Here is a 20,351-nt window from a genome sequence, read left to right on the forward strand (position 1 = left end):
GTGGCTGATATCTTCACCAAGCCACTACAAAAGGACACCTTTGAATATCTCAGTGGTAAGTTGGGGGTGATGCCCCTACCTACAGTAAAGTAAGCAAAAAGGGCTCTATATCAATATGGTATGATTTCAATTTTTTTTTCTAAGACTTGATTGATAAGTGTGGACTACTCCAGTTAGGGGGAGCAGTCTTGTAAGTGTACTAAAATGAATCTTTGGCATTGTTGTCAAAGGGGGAGATATGATTATAATGTTTTAAGCATTGGTAAGCATTGGTTGAGCTGAAGTTGCAAGTTGCTGAAATATAGTTTTACCAGTGTTAGGGGGAGATATTCATTACTCAGGGAATAAGTAATGAGTGGTATTGAAATGAAACTGATAAGACAAATTCTAAAGTGTTGCCATCAATGCCAAAGGGGGAGATTGTTGGCATTGACAAAACCGGTCAATCCTGAGAACCGGTATATGAACTAAGATTTGTCATTGATGTCTAACATTGACCAGTGAAGTGGTATTGGTAGAGTGGTGTATTTCAACAAGAAAAGGTGAACACTTATAAACACATGAAAATAACATAAGAGGCAGATGGCCAAAGTTCAATCAGCTCAAGGGAAGATAGACTAAGCTAATCGATCTGTCACTCAAGAAGATCAGTGTTGAGGTCAAATCTTCAGGCTGGCCAGTCTGATGATGATGAAGTCACAAAAGGTGACTTAGGAAAGAAGGCTTGAGGTTGTATACAAATTGGAACCTCATTGGCAAACATAGAAAGAGACTTGATGATAGCACCGTAAACTAGCAATCAAAGGATGGACCAGTAATATAAAAGCATAGTGACTTACCGGTACACCGATATGAGAAAAAGAAGATAGGTGATCACCATAAATCTCAGAGCGGTGATCGGTTATTCAATTGTGGTGGGAAAAGGTGAGTTGGTGAGTTTGGTGAGCTTGTGGCTACGCCGAATCACAAGTCAGTGAGGTCAACTTCAATTATCATGCAATCAAGCCATGATTACCTGCAAATTTTTTGGTTCTCACCTTAATGACTAAACTCGACTCAGAAGTTACTATTTTTAGGGGATGCGGTGGCATAATTAGTGGGACAGTTGGTGGAATTGTTGCAGGGCACACAGAGAAAGAGTTGGAGATTTTTGAATTTGAAATCTTCTGAAATATGTGATTGCTTTGATTGAGGGAACACCTGAAGGTGTCGATAGAAAATGTATAAAATATTTTTGAGTTCATTCAGAAAGACTTGATTGTAAAATTTGCAAAAGGCAGATCTTGTAGAAGGCGATCCAAAGTGAAGAGCAATGTGAGAGGAAGTGCTAAAAGGATTTAGCAGAGCAGAGGGTGTTTGAGAAGACCGGTTGAGTGCATAGCCAAGAGGCAGAGGATCGGCTAAGTGCAGAGCCAAAGGTTAGAGGACTGATAGAGTGCAGAGCTGAAGGTCAGAGGACCGACAGAGTGCAGAGCCAAGGGATAGAGGACTGAATGAGTGCAGAGCTGAAGGTGTAAGAAGAAAACCGGTGTTGTGTAAGAGCAGACACAATCGGTGTGAATAGAGTGTGATTCTATTTGTGATTTGATCAAGCTATCAGTAGCTAATTCAGTAGATCATCCATTTGTTGCTTTCTAGCCATTGTAACTTAAATCCCTTAACCGGGTGGACTTTAACATGTCCCCTTTGTAAAATCCCTTAACCGGGTGACATCTTAATTGATGTTCTTAAGTCCTTTAATCAGTCTACTTTTAATAGGGTAAAGGCACTAACGGGCCTTAAACAAAATCCCTTAACCAGGTGGCACCTAAAAGTGTCTTTGTAATCTCCTAACATGGATGGCTCCTCACCAGGCGTACTCCAGAAGAGTACAAATTTTGTGAGTTCCTACTCACACCGTAGTTTTCTCCCATTTGGGTTTCCACGAGATAAATCTTGGTCTCACTGTCAACTTTTCATGCATGCATATTCTACTTCAGTGATTAAGTATATTGATGAATATTAAATAAATATAGATTAGATTTAAAAGTTTTAATTGTGAAGATTTGATCAAGTGTTGATTCACCCCTCCCCTCTCAACACTGATTAGGACTAACAAGAAAAAGTTCCCATGTTTTGTTCTCAATCTGATCTAACTCTTCTTCCATAGCTTTTACTCAATTTCCATCTTTACAAGCTTCAAAAACATATTTAGGCTTAATTTTAGAAATCAAACATGTATCTTCAACAACAATCCTTCTCCTAGTCATCACACCTGTATTTTTATCACCAATAATCTGATTTTCTAAATGATTTAGTCTTACATACTTAAGGGTCTTCTGGTTATTCTGATTTTCATCTTCTTGAATTTCTTCATTGATAACATCTTGAATTACAAATTCTTTCGGATTACTCTGCTTCATACTCTTAGTCTACACTTTCTTTGAAGTAACATCTTGATCATCAAACTCATATCCGCATGCTCTGATTTGCTTCTCATGATTGTCATCAACCTTCACATTTTTACTTTCCACTATCTTTCTCAGTCTCTTGTTGTAACACCGGTAGGCTTTGCTCTTAGTAGAATATCCCAAAAAGATTCCTTCATCACATCTTGCATCAAATTTTCCTATATCCTCATCTCTTTTGATATAACATTTGCTTCCAAAGAATCACCGATTGTTTACCTTCAACGCAGCTAGATTTTCCCCATCAAATAGAATGCAAGTGTATAAATGATTGACCACAAAGAATGAATTTTAAGTGATAAATTGAAGAAGACTTTGAGCTCAACATTCTGTGGGGTATTATTAACAAAGGGTGGTGATGGAAATTTATTTGTTGCCGATGCCGATGTCGTCTGCGACTGCTAAGGCCACCGCGTTGCCATCTACAACTACTACTAAGGCCACCGCTGTTGCTTGTGAGGCTGACCCTTTGCAATCTGCCCTAACCCCTGGTGTGGCTACGACTGCTGCTAAGGCCGTCATGTTGCCACCTGCGACTGCTGCTAAGGCCGCCGCTGCTGTTCGCGATACCGACTCTTTGCATTCTGCCCTAACCCCTGGTGTGGCTAGTCCTAGTGCTGTGCTTGGGAGCTCTACAAGGGTTTCAGATGGTGGTATGGTGCTTCCTACGCCATCTGCAGCTGGTCGAGGTACCCGTGGCTTAGGACCTGTGGTGGTTTCTGTTTGCAAACCTCTGGTTTTCAAGGTGTCTGCAGATACGGACATGGAGATCGTCCACACTTCCTCAGTGTTTGAAGCTCATGGTCTGATTTGCAGGTTCCGAGGTTTTTGGCCAAGCCTTCCTCAGCTGCACACTTGGATCTCCCAAAGCTGGGAATCGATCATAAAAGGTTCAGTTAACATTTTTCCCTCAGCCAAGGGTTTTTTCATTGCTAAATTTGAATTTGCAGAGGACAGATAAAAAATCTTAGGGATTAATCCTTTCAGCTGGGAGGACAAATATGTTTTGATGGTTAAACCCTGGTTCTCAAGCTTTAATCCATCTACTGATTCATTTAATGAGATTCCTATTTGGGTTAGGCTCCCCAACCTTCCCCTTCATCTTTGGATGGATTCTCTACTAGAGGAAGTGGGGGAGGCTTTAGGTGAATTCCTAATGATTGATAAGGAATCTTGCCAAATTTATCATCCTACTTATGCTCATATTTTGGTTAACATTGATATCTCTAAAGGGCTTCCAGCTGAGTTAGAGATTGAATCTTCCTTGGGATCTTGGGTCCAACCACTCGACTTTGAAGGTATCCCCTTTAGATGTCGAAAGTGCTTCCAGACTGGACATGTTGCTGCAGGGTGTAAAACAGATAAAAAGAAAAAAAGATCTGCTTCTTGGTGGAAAGGTGCATCCTCTGAACATTATTTTGTTAAAAAGAAAAGCTTCTCCTAGGTGGTGGCACAGGTTCCTCAGACTGAGGGTACGCCTGGTGTTGCTGTGTCTCAGGAATGTGTGAATGCCTGCGGTGGCACCCCAAGTGAGAAAAATGATTCGATGGATGACCCTCCCGCATCTCAGGTTGTTGTTGGATCTTCTGCCATCTCTGTCTCTGTGGATGTTGGCTTTGCTCCTCCTGATGATGGGAGGTCCTCTATTCTGGACCCTTCCTCTTGGAAAAAGGTTGCTGCTAGGGTTGAGGAGGGATGGATTACTGTTAAAAGTAAAAAATCTAAATTGTCCCAGTCCTCTTTTGATATGACCCTTCGATCCCATAAGGGTAGGTCAAATTCTTGATCTTTCCTGGTTGGGGTAGGGCTACTGGTTTTTGATAACTTATTGGTTTTTGGTGGGGGTTAATGTTGTTCCCCTTCTTTTGATTGGTTGGGCCAATTCTGTCTTGTGTTCTGTTTCTTTGAGTGGTATTTCAAGTTTATCTTCTGGTTCGGGTTGCAGGTCCTTCTAAAATCTGCCTTGTATAGGGTTTTTGGTCCCTTTAAAACTTGCTTTTACTTAATCAAAAATATTTTCTTCCAAAGATTCTGAAATATCTAATTGTAGGAACATGACCAAACCATAGTTCATAAGGGGTCTTACCAGAATCACCTTTTATATGCACCTGATTGAATGTGTATACAACAGTTCTAACAACTTCTCTCCAATAGATATGCGGAAAATTTCCTTCAATCATCATAGTTCTAGCAACATCCAAAACTGTTTTGTTCTTCCTTTCAACAACTCCATTTTGCTGAGGGGTTCTCAAAGCATATAACTTTCTTTTGATTCCATGCTCTTCACAAAAGGAACTAAACTCACCAGAGGTAAATTATCCACCTCTATCGGACCTCAAACACTTTAGCTTCAATCCAATCTCTCTCTCCACTCTAGCTTTGAATATTTTGAATTTCTCCAATGCTTCGGATTTCTCCCTTAGAAAAGTGACTCACATAATTCTAGAATAGTCATCAATCAACAACATTAAGTATCTATCTCCCTGCAAGCTTCTCACTCTAGAAGGTCCACATAAATCAGTATGCACAAGATCTAATAATCTATTAGATGTATATAGTTTTCTCTTCAATGGAATTCTTGTTTGTGTTCCCAATTGACAATCTTTACATGTTGCATTAGTAGGGTTCACTATCTTTGACATATTTCTAACATCTTGAGTAGAACTAATCTTAATCATGCAGTCAAAGTTAACATGACACATTCTTCTATGCCACAACCAACTCTCATCAATTTGAGCAATCAAACAAATTTTTGCACCAACATTCAGATGAAAGATATTACCTTTAGTCTTAGTACCTGATGCAATCTCTATACGAGAGCTATTAAATATCTTACATTGCCCATTCTTGAATTGCAAATCATATCGTTGATCAACCATTTGTCCAACACTCAAAAGATTATGCTTCATACCTTCAACATATAAAACATCATCAGTATTATGCTTACCATCAAGAGAAATAGAACATCTACCACATATTACACAAGCTTTATTGTCTCCAAATGTCACTACACCGTTATCATACTTCTCCTTATTTATAAATTTACCTTTATCACCTATCATATGATGTGAACAACCATTGTCAATCACCCATTCATATTTCTCATCAATCTTAGTAGCCAAAACTTTCTCTTCAATAGTAGAGCTTGTAGAATCAGTAGATACATGATCATCTTCCTTGATAGCAATGAACACAAATTCGTCTTTTGAATTCCCTTTCTTAGAATCCTCATCAGTCACACCTTCATCAACAACATAATAATATTTCTTTTGATATCTATACTTCTAGTTGGGCTTGTAAGGCTTATCATACTTTGACAATCTTTCAACTCTTGGAGGACACCTAGAAGCAAAATGACTAATCTTATTGCATGAAAAACATTTCAAAGGCAACTTTCCTTCATACTTACTGACTCCCTTAGGCAATCTTCTGGCAATAAGTTCTTCAAGCTCTTCCAATTCTCTTTCCCGTGCTTCCATCTCTCTCATTTCTCTTTCATATATGGAAACTCTAGTTGAACTTTCTCTCGGATCATACTTTTGCTTTCTGGATATAGTAGCTTTAAATGCAGTCTTATTTTTACCATGTGATTCACCAAGTTCACTCTATTCAAAAGCAACAATCTTACCAACCAACATATATCTTGTCACAGTTGTCACAGTCCCGATCTCATCAATAGCGACAACTTTATGTTTATAAGTAGGAGGCAAAGATCTCAACACTTTAGACATAATCTCATCTTTTTCAAGGACTCCACCGGTACATCTGATGTTCAGCACAAGATCATTCACTTTAGCCATAAAGGATGAAATATTTCTCATCTTCTCCCATCTTTAGCATCTCATACTTTCCTTTCAAGCTCCGCAATTTAGCAACTTTCACATGTTTATTTCCTTCATATAGGGTTTTAAGCTTCACCCAAATCTCATGTGTAGTCTGCAATCCCATCACATTAGTCATCTCTGCATCAGTCAGGGCTTTCAACAATGCTTCCTTAGCTCATATATTATGTTCAACATCTTTGATCTCAACTGCAGTAGCATGACCATTTGTAGGAACAATGTATGCATTCTTTGTAATTTTCCAATAATCTTCTCCAAGACAATTCAAGTGCACTTCATCAGATTCTTCCATATAGAGTAATTAGTTCCATTAAATGTCAGACTCTCCTTTTTAAAAATAACAGCTGCCATCCCAGATCTCCTCAAGCGGTCAAGCTCCTTCCAGAGGATCTAACTCTGATACCAATTGTTGATGGCAAGGAAGAAACAATGCAGGAAAACTGAGAGGGGGGGAGGGTGAATCAATTTTCACCAATCTCAACCAAATTAACAACAACTTCAGATTTGATGAACAAAAATAATAGCAAAGATAAACACCACACCAACAACACACATAATACATGGTTTTTTAATGTGGAAAACCTAGTTAAGGGAAAAACCACGGTGGGAACCTACCCACAATATGATGATACTCTGCAGTAGTATGTGTAAATATTACAATGATGAGTGGACATGCATTCAGGCACACTACCTAGAACTCACTGTTAAAAAACATGAAGGGATACAACCCAGATCAAGGCTCACTACCTTACAAAGATTGGACAACAAATTCAGATTACATGAATTGAAAGAATAGCATCTCCAAATGCTTGATTAAAGTTTCAGTTAAGCACACTGTCTGCACAATAACTCTTCTCATCTCTTCTCCACACTTCCGAATGATAGATTCACTTGTTCGCACATATAACAACCTCATACAACTCGGAGACACACAACTAACATGATTACAATGCTTATTTATACAAGTCATCAACCTTAACCTTAAGGTCAGCTCAACACATAAGACCTAGTGATAAAATTACATCACACAATACATAAATCCATAATGGACCAATAGAATGTCGATAAGGACATAGCATGGACCCAAATCAAATCCTCGAATACGCTACACCATCAAATAATTTGCCAAGATCATCTGCAACATGTTACACCCCTGAATATGTCGCATAACATGAAGAATACCACCAGACCAATAAAATATTTATTAACGCTCATCATGATCAACGCGGACTACCAAAACACATAGCACACGATTAGAGAACATCAACAAGCAAAATGAATTCCACCGCAATCATTGCAACAACTTGGATAACAAAATTCATCATTATTACATCACCGGAGCTCAAGAATGGCATCTGACAAACTGAAAGATACACTTGTGAATTTTCAAATCATGAATCATCCGATTAGAGGACACACATGAACATTCCAAACATTCTCAAAATCCCACAACTCAAGATATAATCATTCTAGAGCAATATGGATCAAATACCACAACTCTACAACATAGAATACTGAAAAGTCAGTCCACATACCAGACCTCATAACTTGACCAAATCACCACATAGCATCATGAAACTCATACTGAATCAACTAGAGATAAGTATCTCAAAATCCATTAAACTGCATCAACACATTTACAACAAATCACCCAAACAACTCTCCGCAACAAACCAATTCTCTGCAACAGGAATGTGTTGACATCAATGACAACAACATATTCCATCAACTCTAATATCCAACAATGACCCCTTATGACACTCCTTAGGACAACATATGACCCCTTAGGACCATATGATGTCCACATGGTGTCTTAAGGGGTCATATGGTGTTCTAACATATGCGTGGCCCCTTAGGATCCCTTATGACCCATAACAACACCATGTGACCCCTTATGACACCATATGACCCCTTAGGACAATATGATGTCCTAATGGGTCATATGGTGTCTTAAGGGGTCATATGGTGTCCTAAGGGGTCATATGGTGTTCTAACACATGCTTGGCCCCTTAGGACCTCATATGACGCCTTAGGATACTATATGACCCCTTAGGAGAACATATGGCCCCTTAGGACAATATGATGTCCTAATGGGTCATATGGTGTCCTAAGGGGTCATATGGTGTTCTAACACATGCATGGCCCCGTAGGACACCATATGACCCCTTAGGACACCATATGACCCTAGAGAGGAAGGGAGGGGGAGGAGAGAGGAAGAGAATGGGAGAGAGATACACTTGAAAGAGGAGGAGAGTGAGATAGAGAGATAGAGGTTGGGAGGGAGAGACTTAAGAGAGAGAGAGAGAGAGAGAGAGAGAGAGAGAGAGGTGGATGAAGGGATTGTGAGAGAGAGAGAGACCTAAGAGGTGGAGGGAGGGATGGTGAGAGAGAGAAAGAGAGGGTGAGAGATAGAGCCTGAGTGAGAGCGAAGAAGGGATGGAAGGAGAGTGCAAGAGACTAGAGAGAGAGAGGTGAAGAGAGAGAGATAGAGATAAAGAGAGATAATGAGAATGGGAGAGAGGGAGGGGAGGAGAGGGATAAATGGGAGAGAGATACACTTGAGAGAGGAGAGTGAGATATAGAGATATAGGCTGAGAGGGAGAGACTTAAGAGATAAATAATGGGAGAGAGAGAGAGAGAGAGAGAGAGAGAGGGAGAGAATGGGAGAGAGATACACTTGAGAGAGGAGGAGAGTGAGATAGAGAGATAGAGGCAAAGAGGGAGATAGAATTAAGAGAGAAAGAATGGGAGAGAAAGGGAGGGAAAGAGAGATAGAGAGAGGGAGAGAGGGAATGGGACAAAGAGGGAACAAGAGTTAGAGGGAAAGATAAAGAAAGAATGAGAGAGAGATACCTAAGAGAGGAGGAGAGAGAGAGAGAGAGAGAGAGAGAGAGAGAGAGAGAGAGAATGGGAGAGAGAGACACCTAAGAGAGGGGGAGAGAGTGAGAGATAGAGATACTTAAGAGGGGGAGAGAAAGAGAGCCCAAGTGAAAGAGGAAAAGAGAGGGATAGATGAAAGAGAGAGATAGGGTGAGCGAGATGGGAAAAAGAGGGAGAGAAACTTGAGAGAGGGAAGGAAGTAGAGAGGGAGAGACCTAAGAGAGAGAGAGGTAGGGGTTAAGGAAGATAGAGGGGGAATTCAGGGAAGAGACCAAAGAGATAATGCTGATACGAGCATGTTGATTACTGAAATTTGACTAAGTCTGAAATTTATATGAATACTTAAAAAACTAGAATCTGCATTATAACTCCTAGAGATCTGGAACCACTCTTAAACATCTTGACAATATATATATATATATATATATATATAACTTTAAGTATAATGTGACTTATACTTAAATGTTATATATATATATTCCAAGAGAGAGAACACTTTGTTCTTTCTAAGATGAAAAATTGCTATGAAATACATTTGGCGTGCACCAAATGTGCTGCCTTGGAAAACACCAAGCCAAAGGCTTGGGTTTGCCTTGGGAATCCAACCCAAAGGCATAGAGAACCTTCTCAGGCCTGAGACATGTTTTCTAACAAATATTGTTTTTAATTTTTGTTCTTGCTCTTTGTTAGGTTTGCACGTGTTTCAATGCAATAAAAAACACCATACAATCATCAAGCTCTCTCTTAGCTATTCATCCATATAATTCTTTTCAAATTTTGACAATGTTAAGGTCTTCATCCATAATTTCTTTTGTTAACTTGTGTTTGTTTTTTGTCAAAAAACCAACATGTAGTATTTTGGCCATAGATTTTTACTCGTTTATCGAATTTTGAAAAAAATCACTTTTTAAAAAACTAGACTATTCTACACAATTTTAAAAAAAAATGATTTTTGATTAGTTTTGACAAATTTTTAGGGGGAGTACGGTCAAATATATATTTTTTAGGATGTGTCCACTTCGAAAATTAGTAAAAAATCATATATTCATAAAAAAATTAGCTGAAAAATTTGTCATAAACTACATGGTGTTAGCTAATTTCTCACTGAAGAGATTTTAAAAATTCCAAAAAAAAGTTGACATTTTAGGGGGAGCACACTAGGTGCTATGTTTTTTTTTTTTCTGAAAAAATAACACCACTTTTTGTGCTCCCCCTTTTTGAAACCCTTAATCTCCACCATTTTCAAAAAAAAATTAGTAGTTTAGAAAGTAGACTCGGAGCACTACAAGTCTTGATTTTGCTGCATCCTTATATTTTGAGTGTAACTATGTTCATTTTCTTGTCAAAGTTCAGACTTTGTTGATTTCAGAAACAAAGTGGTATCTTAAGACCCCTATTTGGTTTCCCATCTTTGTGCACTTACCCAGAGGTAGAACTAGAGGGTCTAGTCCTAGAAGTCTATTGTGGGCGTGATTGTGCCTCCTCGTTCGGTGTGACTGTATGGGCCCGAAAATCTCATTGGCCATATTCCACAAGAATTAGGAAACTATAGTAATCTTGAATGGCCTGATATAGCAGAAAACCAAAATAAGGGACCACTGCCCATGAGTATCTCAAAGCTTCCTCTCACAACCCTGCTTTAGGTGGCAATCTTATTTGAGGTAGATTACCATATTTCATTTTTAATATGGCCCAATTGAATTATTTAAATTTCTCTAGAAATGAATTCAACGGATTTGTTCTAGAGGAGACAGGATATCTGAACGAGCTTGTCCATTGTATCTTGAATCAAATTGATTAATAGGTGTACTCCTTGGAGGAATAGTTAATTTAACAAAGCTTAAACAATAGTTTTTAGATAGAAATAGTTTCACAGGGAAAATTCTAGCGGCCATAGGAGAGATCTAATCTTTGAAAGGATTGCATATGTATAGAAACAATTTGACTGGACCTATACCCCATAATATTGGTCAGCTCAAGAACCTTAGGGAGTTTATCATCTCCGACAATAATCTCTTTGGTGGTTTTCCTCAAAGCATTGGTGGGTTGATTTCACTAGAAACACTAGATGCATCTAAGAGCCAGCTAAGAGGAAGAATTCCAAAATCCATAGGGGAGTACAATCGTCTAAGTGCTCTAGTATTGGCAGACAATCTTTTGTCCGGAAGAATCCCAACAACATTGGGTAACTGTACAACCTTAAAGAGGCTAAAGCTGTCCAAAAAATAATTCTATGTAGATCTTGAAATTGGATTTTCTTCTTCCATATAATTACTATCTGTTCACTCTAATAATTTTCTAGGGATGTTGCTTGCACCTTTGACCAATTATAGATAGATTAAGCTTGTTGATTTCAGCCATAATAGATTGACAGGTGAGTTTCCTTCGAACTTGCCTGCAAATTGTTTAGAGATAAGAGTTGTAAGCTTGGGGCGGAATGAGCTCAAGGGGAATATTTCTCTAGGGATCACCAATCTCACCAGATTGCAAGTGCTGGACTTATCAAATAATAGATTTTCTGGAGATATTCCTACTACTTTAGAGGGGCTGCAAGGATTTATAACCTTGGAAATTTCACAAGTTAATGACAACACACTCTATCAGGATATACCGCAGATAGTGATGAAACGAAATGATTATTCACTATAATATGTGCTAGCAACAAACACCACACTGAATCTATCAAACAACAATTTAAGTGGTGAAATACCCAAAGGCATCAGGAATCTATCTTAGATGAGATTGCTAAATCTAAGTGGAAATCATTTGGAAGGTGGGATACCTGCATCTCTGGGTCAAATATCAACCTTGGAGTGGTTGGACTTGTCTCGAAATAATTTGAGCAGGTAGATAGCCCAAGAACTCTCTAAATTTTACCTCTTGAGCTATTTCAATTTTTCTTTCAATAGTCCGTGTCGCTGAATACCAGGAGGACTACAGTTTGCAACTTTTGATCCCATATTTTACCATGGAAACTCACCTTGTTTGTGCGAATACCCTTTTCCAAAATGTAAAAATGTGACATTTGGTTCCACTTCCACCTTCATCATATGCAAAGAAGTCAATGTGGAGCAGAGTAGATGAGCATGTCTTAGTGGTTGGTGTAGGATTATGGTTGGGGATTGTATTTGTTGGATCTATAATTGAACTACTCGCCAAAACCAAAAACTCGCCAAGGCTCTAAAAAAAACTTAGGAAAAACTCAAAAACTTAAAAAATTGCTTAAATTTAATTAGAAATGCATTTTTTTGGCAAAATTCAATGAGAAGATGAATACCATGAGTCAATAAATGAGAAAACAAAAAAAACAAGCCGAGTCTCGATATATTTAAACGCAAAGTGGGTACAGAATTGCATCCTTATGAGGAATGCTAATGGATGCAAGAAAAATAATAAATAGTTTTTGTAGAATTAAAAGTAAATAAATCAATACAATTACATCTTCCTCTTCCTAGCTCTAGTAAAAACTAGGGGAGAGGTAGAACTAGAGGGTCTAGTCCTAGAAGTTTGTTGTGGGCGTGATTGTGCCTCCTCAATGTCATCCATTGTGAAACCAAATCCACCCCCCTCCTCCTTCGTAGCTTGCCTCTCCAAATCATTGATGTCATCCTCTATAAACAATGGAGGTTGCTCCTGTGATGTTCAATCATTGCAAGGATCTATATCATACAAATCAAGTGGACCAGCTAGTGCTTCCTCTACCTTCCTTATGCACAACTAAGGATTATATTGCACAAGGACAAGGTCATTAAGGCATTTTTGAGCTAACTTTCTCCTCTTGTTCGTGTGGATGGCCTTAAACAAGCTCCAATTGCGCTCACAACTGGATGAACTACAAGGCTGACATAAGATTTTGAGGGCAATTTTTTTGAGATTCGGGGTATTTCCACCCCAACTTTGCCACCAAGCATCTGCAAAATAAAATTAGGTTGAGGGTAGCACCCTTCGCGAGGGTTTGAGGGTGAGAATGAGAGGGGTAGAGAGATAGGTCTAGATCTTGGGGGAGAGAGGAGAGAGTGAGATGGAGAATGGTAGACAGGGGATAGAGGAAGAGTGATAGGGAGATAGATAGGTCTAAAATTCGGGGCAGATAAAGTGAGTGAGATAGAAAGAGCGAGAGAATGCTGATAGGAGCCTACTGATTACTGAAATTTGACTAAGTCTGAAAATTTAAAAGATCTTCTAAAACCTAGAATTTGCATTATACTTCCTAGAGATCTAAAATAACTTTCAAACATCCTGCCAATATATACATGAAATATAACTTAAAGTATACTTATATACTTAAATGTTATATTTCATGTATATATTCTGACGAAGAGAATGTGACTGACTTGAAAAAAAAAAAAAGATAATTTTTTGACATGTTCGGGCCTCTATTTTTTATGCAGCCAAGTTTTTGTGAAAAACTGGCCAAAAACTCGACGAGTTTCTTTTGCGAGTCAATGGCGTTACTACTCACCGGCCAGAAAAACTAGTGAGTTTTTAGAAACTCACCGAATTTTTGACGAGTAGTCCAACTATGCTATTTTTAGTCAATGATTGAGCTTGGATCAATGTCAGTGATAATATGGAGGGACAGACTTTGGCGTTGCATTAGGGCCCTCAAAATCAGATGTTTTTATGGAATTATATATTCCCAAACATGCAGTTGGAGTTTCAACTACAACCCTCGCTTTACATTTCACTCATCTATATCAACAACCACTGGTTAGTTGCTTTCTCTATTCTCCATTTACAAATTGTTTATGAAGTTTTATCTCACTTCTTGAAAGATTTAGCAGTTTCTTTTTGTGCTCCAGACTAAGAAACTGTCTATTTATATTAATGCTTCTACTTGAATGTTTCTTCCATCAATCTTTGTGGGAACACAGCTTATACCAGTCGATGAAAAATCTGCATTAGATTCAATGGAATAGAACAAAACATGCGGCTTCAGAATCTGCTAAACTGATGGAAGGGACAGAAGAATCCCGGGTATTGTAAATTGTTTTACCTTTTATTTTCCGTCCAAGATACGATGATGTATGTTTAATTATACCATATTGTTTAGCAGCCATCAGACTGCACAATTGATGCAAAGAGTCTTGTGACACAGTTTGACTTTTACTTTACATCTAAATTATTGCGATATTTTTTAATTTCACTTTATTGCTAAGGTTAATATAAAATTGATGGGATATTTTATATCTTTAATAGAAATTTAGAGAAATATATGTTTTTCAAGTCAATATGTTACATCTTAAAGTTGATTCTATGATGTATTATATGAAATTTATGAACAATATAATGAAGGAGATAGATTATATATATATATAAAATCATCCAATGATAAATAAATATAAAAAAATGGAGAGCGAAAAGCAGAGGAGCGAGAAGTAGAGAACCGCACACGAAGGGCAGTATGGAGATGATGCAGACACAGGAATGCGAAGACCTGTGAAATGGCGAATATTGGAAGTAGATTGAAATAATCCCGAAATCCCTTGCGAGGAGCAGACAAAATCGGAAGGAGCAGCAGAAAACAATGGAGATAGTTTAATCCATCGCCCTTTCACAGAAAAGGAGAAGTCATCCGATGGCATTGAAATTGACCTAACCGAAGACATTGATAATGAAAAACTGATCTTTGAAAGTCATGCGATCATAGCAAAAATTGTGGGGCCAAAATTACCAAGGAAGGCTATTCATACCTAGATCAAGGAAAACTAGGGGAAGCACAGAATGATTAAATTTCTGCCCAACGGCTTCTTTGTAGCAGTTTTCCCTGAAGAAAAAGAACGAAATCATGTTTTGTATCTCAAAAACTGGTTTTTGAACAATCACCCAGTGTATATGCAACCCTGGTCTCCGAATTTCGATCCCACATCGCTGACAGTATATGATAAACCTTTATGGATCCGACTGTACAACTTACCAATTGAATATTGGAGCGAGACAAGCTTGGAAAAGATAGGAAGAACCCTTGGAACTTTACTGGAAATTGATGAAGATATAATAGAGGGAGATCTATATACTTATGCCAAACTCAAAATCGTTGTCGTGAAGACAATTCCCTCTTCGGTGATATTACTTTCTGCGAATGGTGAATGGAAACAACAAATAGAAGTAGAAAAGAAAATTAGGGCTTGTTCGAGATGTGGAAGTTTATTTCACAATTCTGACAAATGCAAATTATTTGTGAGAAAGGCCTTCAGCCGCCCTCCCAGAAAACCGAAACAAATATGGAAGGAAAAAGAGAAAAACATGGAATCAGAAACTCTGCTCTTAGACGGACCTAAACTTGCCAATTTTGAATCTAAACAAGATGCAAGCATGGAGACCCCAACATAAGACAACCCAATGGATAAGAACAATGATATGCAAATATTCCCAATTGAAATCCCCCCTATAGAGGTTGCACTGCAGGAACCTGAATTAGAATCATCAGAGTCAGACAACGATGGAGATGAGTTGAATCTGGTAGATCCCAAATGCATCAATCAGTCTGCCAATACCATCCTTGAGGGTGCGAAAAGCACAAGAGGAGGGAAATCGGGTATTGGTGTCATAATTTGAGATGAGCATGGTAAAATTATCAGCGGACTATATGAAGGGATTGGATGTGCAACAAACAATGAAGCTGAGCTCCGAGCTTTGGAGGCAGGACTATGACTTTGTATTCAACATAAGATTACTCAAGTCATCATCAAAGGGGACTCACAGATTATAATAAATGAGGTGACTAAGTCAAACTTCCAGAACTGGAAACTCAAAAAGTGGTTGCCACTAATAAACGAGCACCTCAAATCAATCAATAGCTATGAAATAACTCATGTGTATCGTGAGGGCAATCAAGTTGCAGACTTTTTGGCAAACCTTGGGATCGAAAGGAAAGGTGGTTGCGTCTCTTTCAGTCATGTCTCGACAACAATTGATATTACAAGGCAATGTTTGAAGGACTATTGTGTTTCCCAATGGCAAGGTATTGGAAAACAAATTAGCTTTAGCCGGATCCGCACCCGATTTTGGGTTATAGGTGGCAGTGATATACACCTTTGTAACATGCAGAAGAGTACGAATCTGGGTAAAAGAGGCAGAGTGAGTACACTCTGATTACGATTTATAAAATTGACGACAGATTGGTTCATCACATGGATATGTCTTGGCCTGTGCAATTGGGAAGTATTGGATGCAGTTTGGGACACATCTTCACTATGAGATTGCCCAAGTTCATATTTAGAATCTGGTGGATTTTGTGGAATGATGATAATTGGGAACCAGATCATGCTTATCTCCATAAATACTTGCCAGAAGAAACGTCTCTCAGAGTTGTTTGTGCTGTGGAAGCAAATGACTCATTTTGGAGATATTAGCTGTGTCAACTATAGCAATGCGTTGGGAACACAACTACGAAATTTATTTGTCATTGAAGACTTTGTTTATGATGCTATTCGGGGATTAATTGGCATCAGTCTCAATTTCGAACGGCACTGGTGTGATGCTACTATCCTGGAGGCGACTCTTATGCCCTTGGTTGATGTCATAGATTCAAGGGAGCGTGCGGTGGAGCTTTTGGATGGCTTTGTGAAACCATTCATCGTGGACTATGTGGCTAATGACATCCTAAGCCTTGAGGAGGGAACCAAAGTGAGCATACTAAATGTTTATTTCCAGGTCAAGGAGTACTTGTCCTCGGAACCAGAGGATGCACCTGAGGAAGACGATGAGGAAGCTGCAGAGGACAGTGGTGGTTCAGTGGATAGCGAAACCAGGCAGGAGTTGGCATGGCGGGAAGTGTGGCTGGAGGAGCGCGAGCGTCTGAAGGTATTTGGGGAGAACACATGAGAAGTGTTCCGGTACACGGTGTTCAATGGGAAAATGACGCCATTCAGAAACTTGACTAAAGCTACGGAGTGGTGGCTTCTTGAGCAGTCCACCAACAACGCCATTAGTATTGGAGAATATGCGGCGGCGATTTACCAAGCATTAAGTGGAAATATGTAATTTGGCTTAGTTGTCTGTGGATTTTTGCTCTCTTTTGTATGGAATGTTTGGTCATTTGAAAGTTGCATCTAGCTAGCATAGTGCTGTTAAGTTGGATGCTCGAAAACTTTATGTATTTTTCTTTTTAAAGTTATTTAGGGTTCTATCCCCATAATGATAACACTTACCTTAAATATATATATACATACATTTTTTTTAATGATATATATATATATATATATATATATGAAAAGAACATTCTTTTAGTGGTTCAATTATATTCATATATAAGAAACGAACATTCTTTTAATGGTTAAATCAAGAAGAGTGTCACATGCTTCCTCCCTTGAATAATCAAAGCAAGATTCACTTTTCATAATGCTCTTGAATGACTTGAAAATAAAGTACAAAAATTTAAATGTAAAATAGCAAACAGATAACTCAACATATTGATGAACAATTAGATTTACTTTATAATATTAGAGGGTAGTGTTAACCCTTTACAAATCATTATATTTTTGTGCCTTTCCATTTAAAATTTTGTTGTCTTAGCTTGCCTAAAAAAACATGGTAACCCTTGTCTTGGAGCTTATTGATATGTTGCCTTGATTCAAGTGGTTAAGGGCTCTTTTTAATGTTTCCATCTCAGTTAGTTATGTCAAAATTTCAAACGTTATCTTTTTATCTTGTCAAAGGATTGCACTAAGTCTCTTGAACCCTAACACTCCCAATGGTGTGCATCATTGTATTTGATATATTTATTGTTATAAAATGTGACTGCATTTTTTTGTTGTCCATGTGTTTTACCCATATCACTTGTTATAGTACCCATTTACTACTAGCTATAAGTAATCTTTGTTCTCCATGGTGTAGTTTTCCAAGCAAGCAATTCATTTTTGCCTTTACATCGAGCCTTCATTACCAAAATTTTCCATCTTAGTGCATTAGCACAAATAATATTTTATTGCTTCAAGTGCTAAGAGTAAATGAGAAAAAATCATATTGTGACATGTGTCTACTCATGAAACATCTACATTCATGTGAAATTTTTATTTATTAAGGCCTTAGTCATGAATGTGTGCTACTTGCCTCATCATGTCTTATGGGTGCCAATTTTCTTGAGCCATGCAACAACCTTTTATTGTTTGCACCAACGCTTGGCCTTTGTGTAGACATCCTTAAGAACTACACACATGAGATTCCTTAATGAACTACGTCTATGAATTCATGTCGTGTTTGTCCAACAAATCAAAATGAGGAGAAAAGTAATAAGATAGCCACTATTCCCTACATCTTTATGAATCGAGGTGAGTGACCTATGCTCAAGAAACATCTTGTGACATAGTGCAATCAATTACTGCATTTAGCTAGATAACTTGTAGTGGTGAACATTTTGGTTTTGATATACTGATAAAAAATTGGCAAGTCATTGTATTTCTCATCTTTATCACTCTTGTTTTAATTGGTTGTCAATTGTTCATGTTGCATTATTTCAACTTGTTGCATGATTGAAAAATCACGAGGGGGTTTTTTGGTGTTGTAATCAAGTGTAGAGATGTGTGATCTAACGACAATTATGTATGTGTAAATATATTACAATGCTATTATGTGTTGTATTTTCTAGCACAAATTTTTTTTTTTACAAAATTTGTTTTTAGTAATTTTTTTGCATTACAAGATCTACATTATATGAAATAATACAAGGTTCCTTATGACTAATAGATTTTATCGATTAAAAAAAATTAAAATTGATTATAAATTTTTATATATTTAATAATTATTAAATAATATCACATTCTTTTTAATCTTACTAATAAATCATATTCATATATATATATATAACTCTATCCATCCTTAAATACACCTACGCATCTTGAAGAGTAGATAATGAAAGTACATGAGTGAAGCTTAAGGCAATCTAAGATTTAAAATTAATAAGTTAAAATCTTCAGCATTAAATAAAAATGTTCTAGTCATCTTCAAGAAACAAAAAGAGGAAATATTTAATTTAACAATTCAATAAAAATGTTCAAATCATCTTCAAGTAATAATCATATTCAATTCAATCAATGGAAGCTTCAGCTCCACCATTGATACACAACTTTCATTTCTTTTGCCCGGACTTGGCTTCATTAATCAAACCATTGAGTTTACCTTTGTCAGACAAAACCTTAACAAAATTGAACAAAAATGGTGCATAGTTATGCTTCCTAATTTCATTCTCCCTCCTCCACCTTTTCCTCTTCTCATCTTCCATGGACATCTTCTGCTTGACACTTTCAATCTCAGAATTTGTTTCTGTCAAAATCCTTACGAGGCTTCCTATTTCCATCTTCCCTCTCAATTCATTCACAACCTGTTCTTTCCTCCTCTCAAGATACTCCAAACGTGCACCATACTCTTCTTTCCAATCTTTTACGACACCCAACACACTAAAATCTATTCCTCTTTCCATATATTTCTCCACTCTTTCTTCAAGTATTGGCCGAACAACATTCAACCAATCCAAGCTATCTGAAGCTCCATCAAACCCTCCAAGACAAATGGGCCCTTCCTTCAACCCATCTAATTCATATATCCTGTTATTAACTGCTACATAGTTAATGAAAGTATATACACCATCTTGAGACATAGATGATTCAGTCTCTTCTTTAGCAAATCTGTTGTGGGCATTCCGAATGGCATCGTTATTGGTGATAGAAAGAGCTTTGAGAAGAGGTGGAAAATCTCTACTGCAGTGCTTTAAATTTGAGAGCTGTGGGCCAATTTCCACAGATGGGCAATTCATGAGAATGGAAATAATGGCCTGAGTTGCACACCCATTGTTGAGCTCCTGGTTTGCAAAGAAGAGATTGGGACTACATTGTTGGAGATCCAATACAGGTCTTTCGTCATTCTCTGCTAATCTCAACTTGGAGAGGAAGATTAGGCCATAAATGGGAAGAAGATCATTTAGGCATTGCAAGTCTAGAGAATATAATTCCTCTACTCGAACTCCCTTCACTTCCATTTCTTGAATGACTTGTGTCAGAACACCTGGTTCACATTCGATTGAGCTCCAAGACATCTTCAACCAATGGCAAATGCAAATGGATAAGAAAGTTACCAGATTTAGAATCTGTCTGTATCCCTAACAATACAGTTATTTGCAAATAAAGAACTGAGTGTGGATTTTTGAGAGGTGAGGCAAGAAAGATTCAGCGAGTTGTTCTAAATT

At 37.8% G+C, this 20,351-nt stretch overlaps 1 protein-coding gene across 1 annotated transcript; it reads right to left on the reverse strand.

Annotated features, from left to right (window-relative positions):
- Positions 1–19,238: 19,238 nt before the first annotated feature.
- Positions 19,239–20,144, reverse strand: LOC131029948 (ubiquitin carboxyl-terminal hydrolase 2-like). Its single transcript, XM_057960634.2, has one exon. The coding sequence runs from the start codon at positions 20,142–20,144 to the stop codon at positions 19,239–19,241; it is 906 nt and encodes a 301-aa protein (XP_057816617.2).
- Positions 20,145–20,351: the final 207 nt, after the last annotated feature.

This window comes from Cryptomeria japonica, chromosome 10 (assembly GCF_030272615.1).
Source record: "Cryptomeria japonica chromosome 10, Sugi_1.0, whole genome shotgun sequence".
Lineage (NCBI taxonomy): Eukaryota > Viridiplantae > Streptophyta > Pinopsida > Cupressales > Cupressaceae > Cryptomeria > Cryptomeria japonica.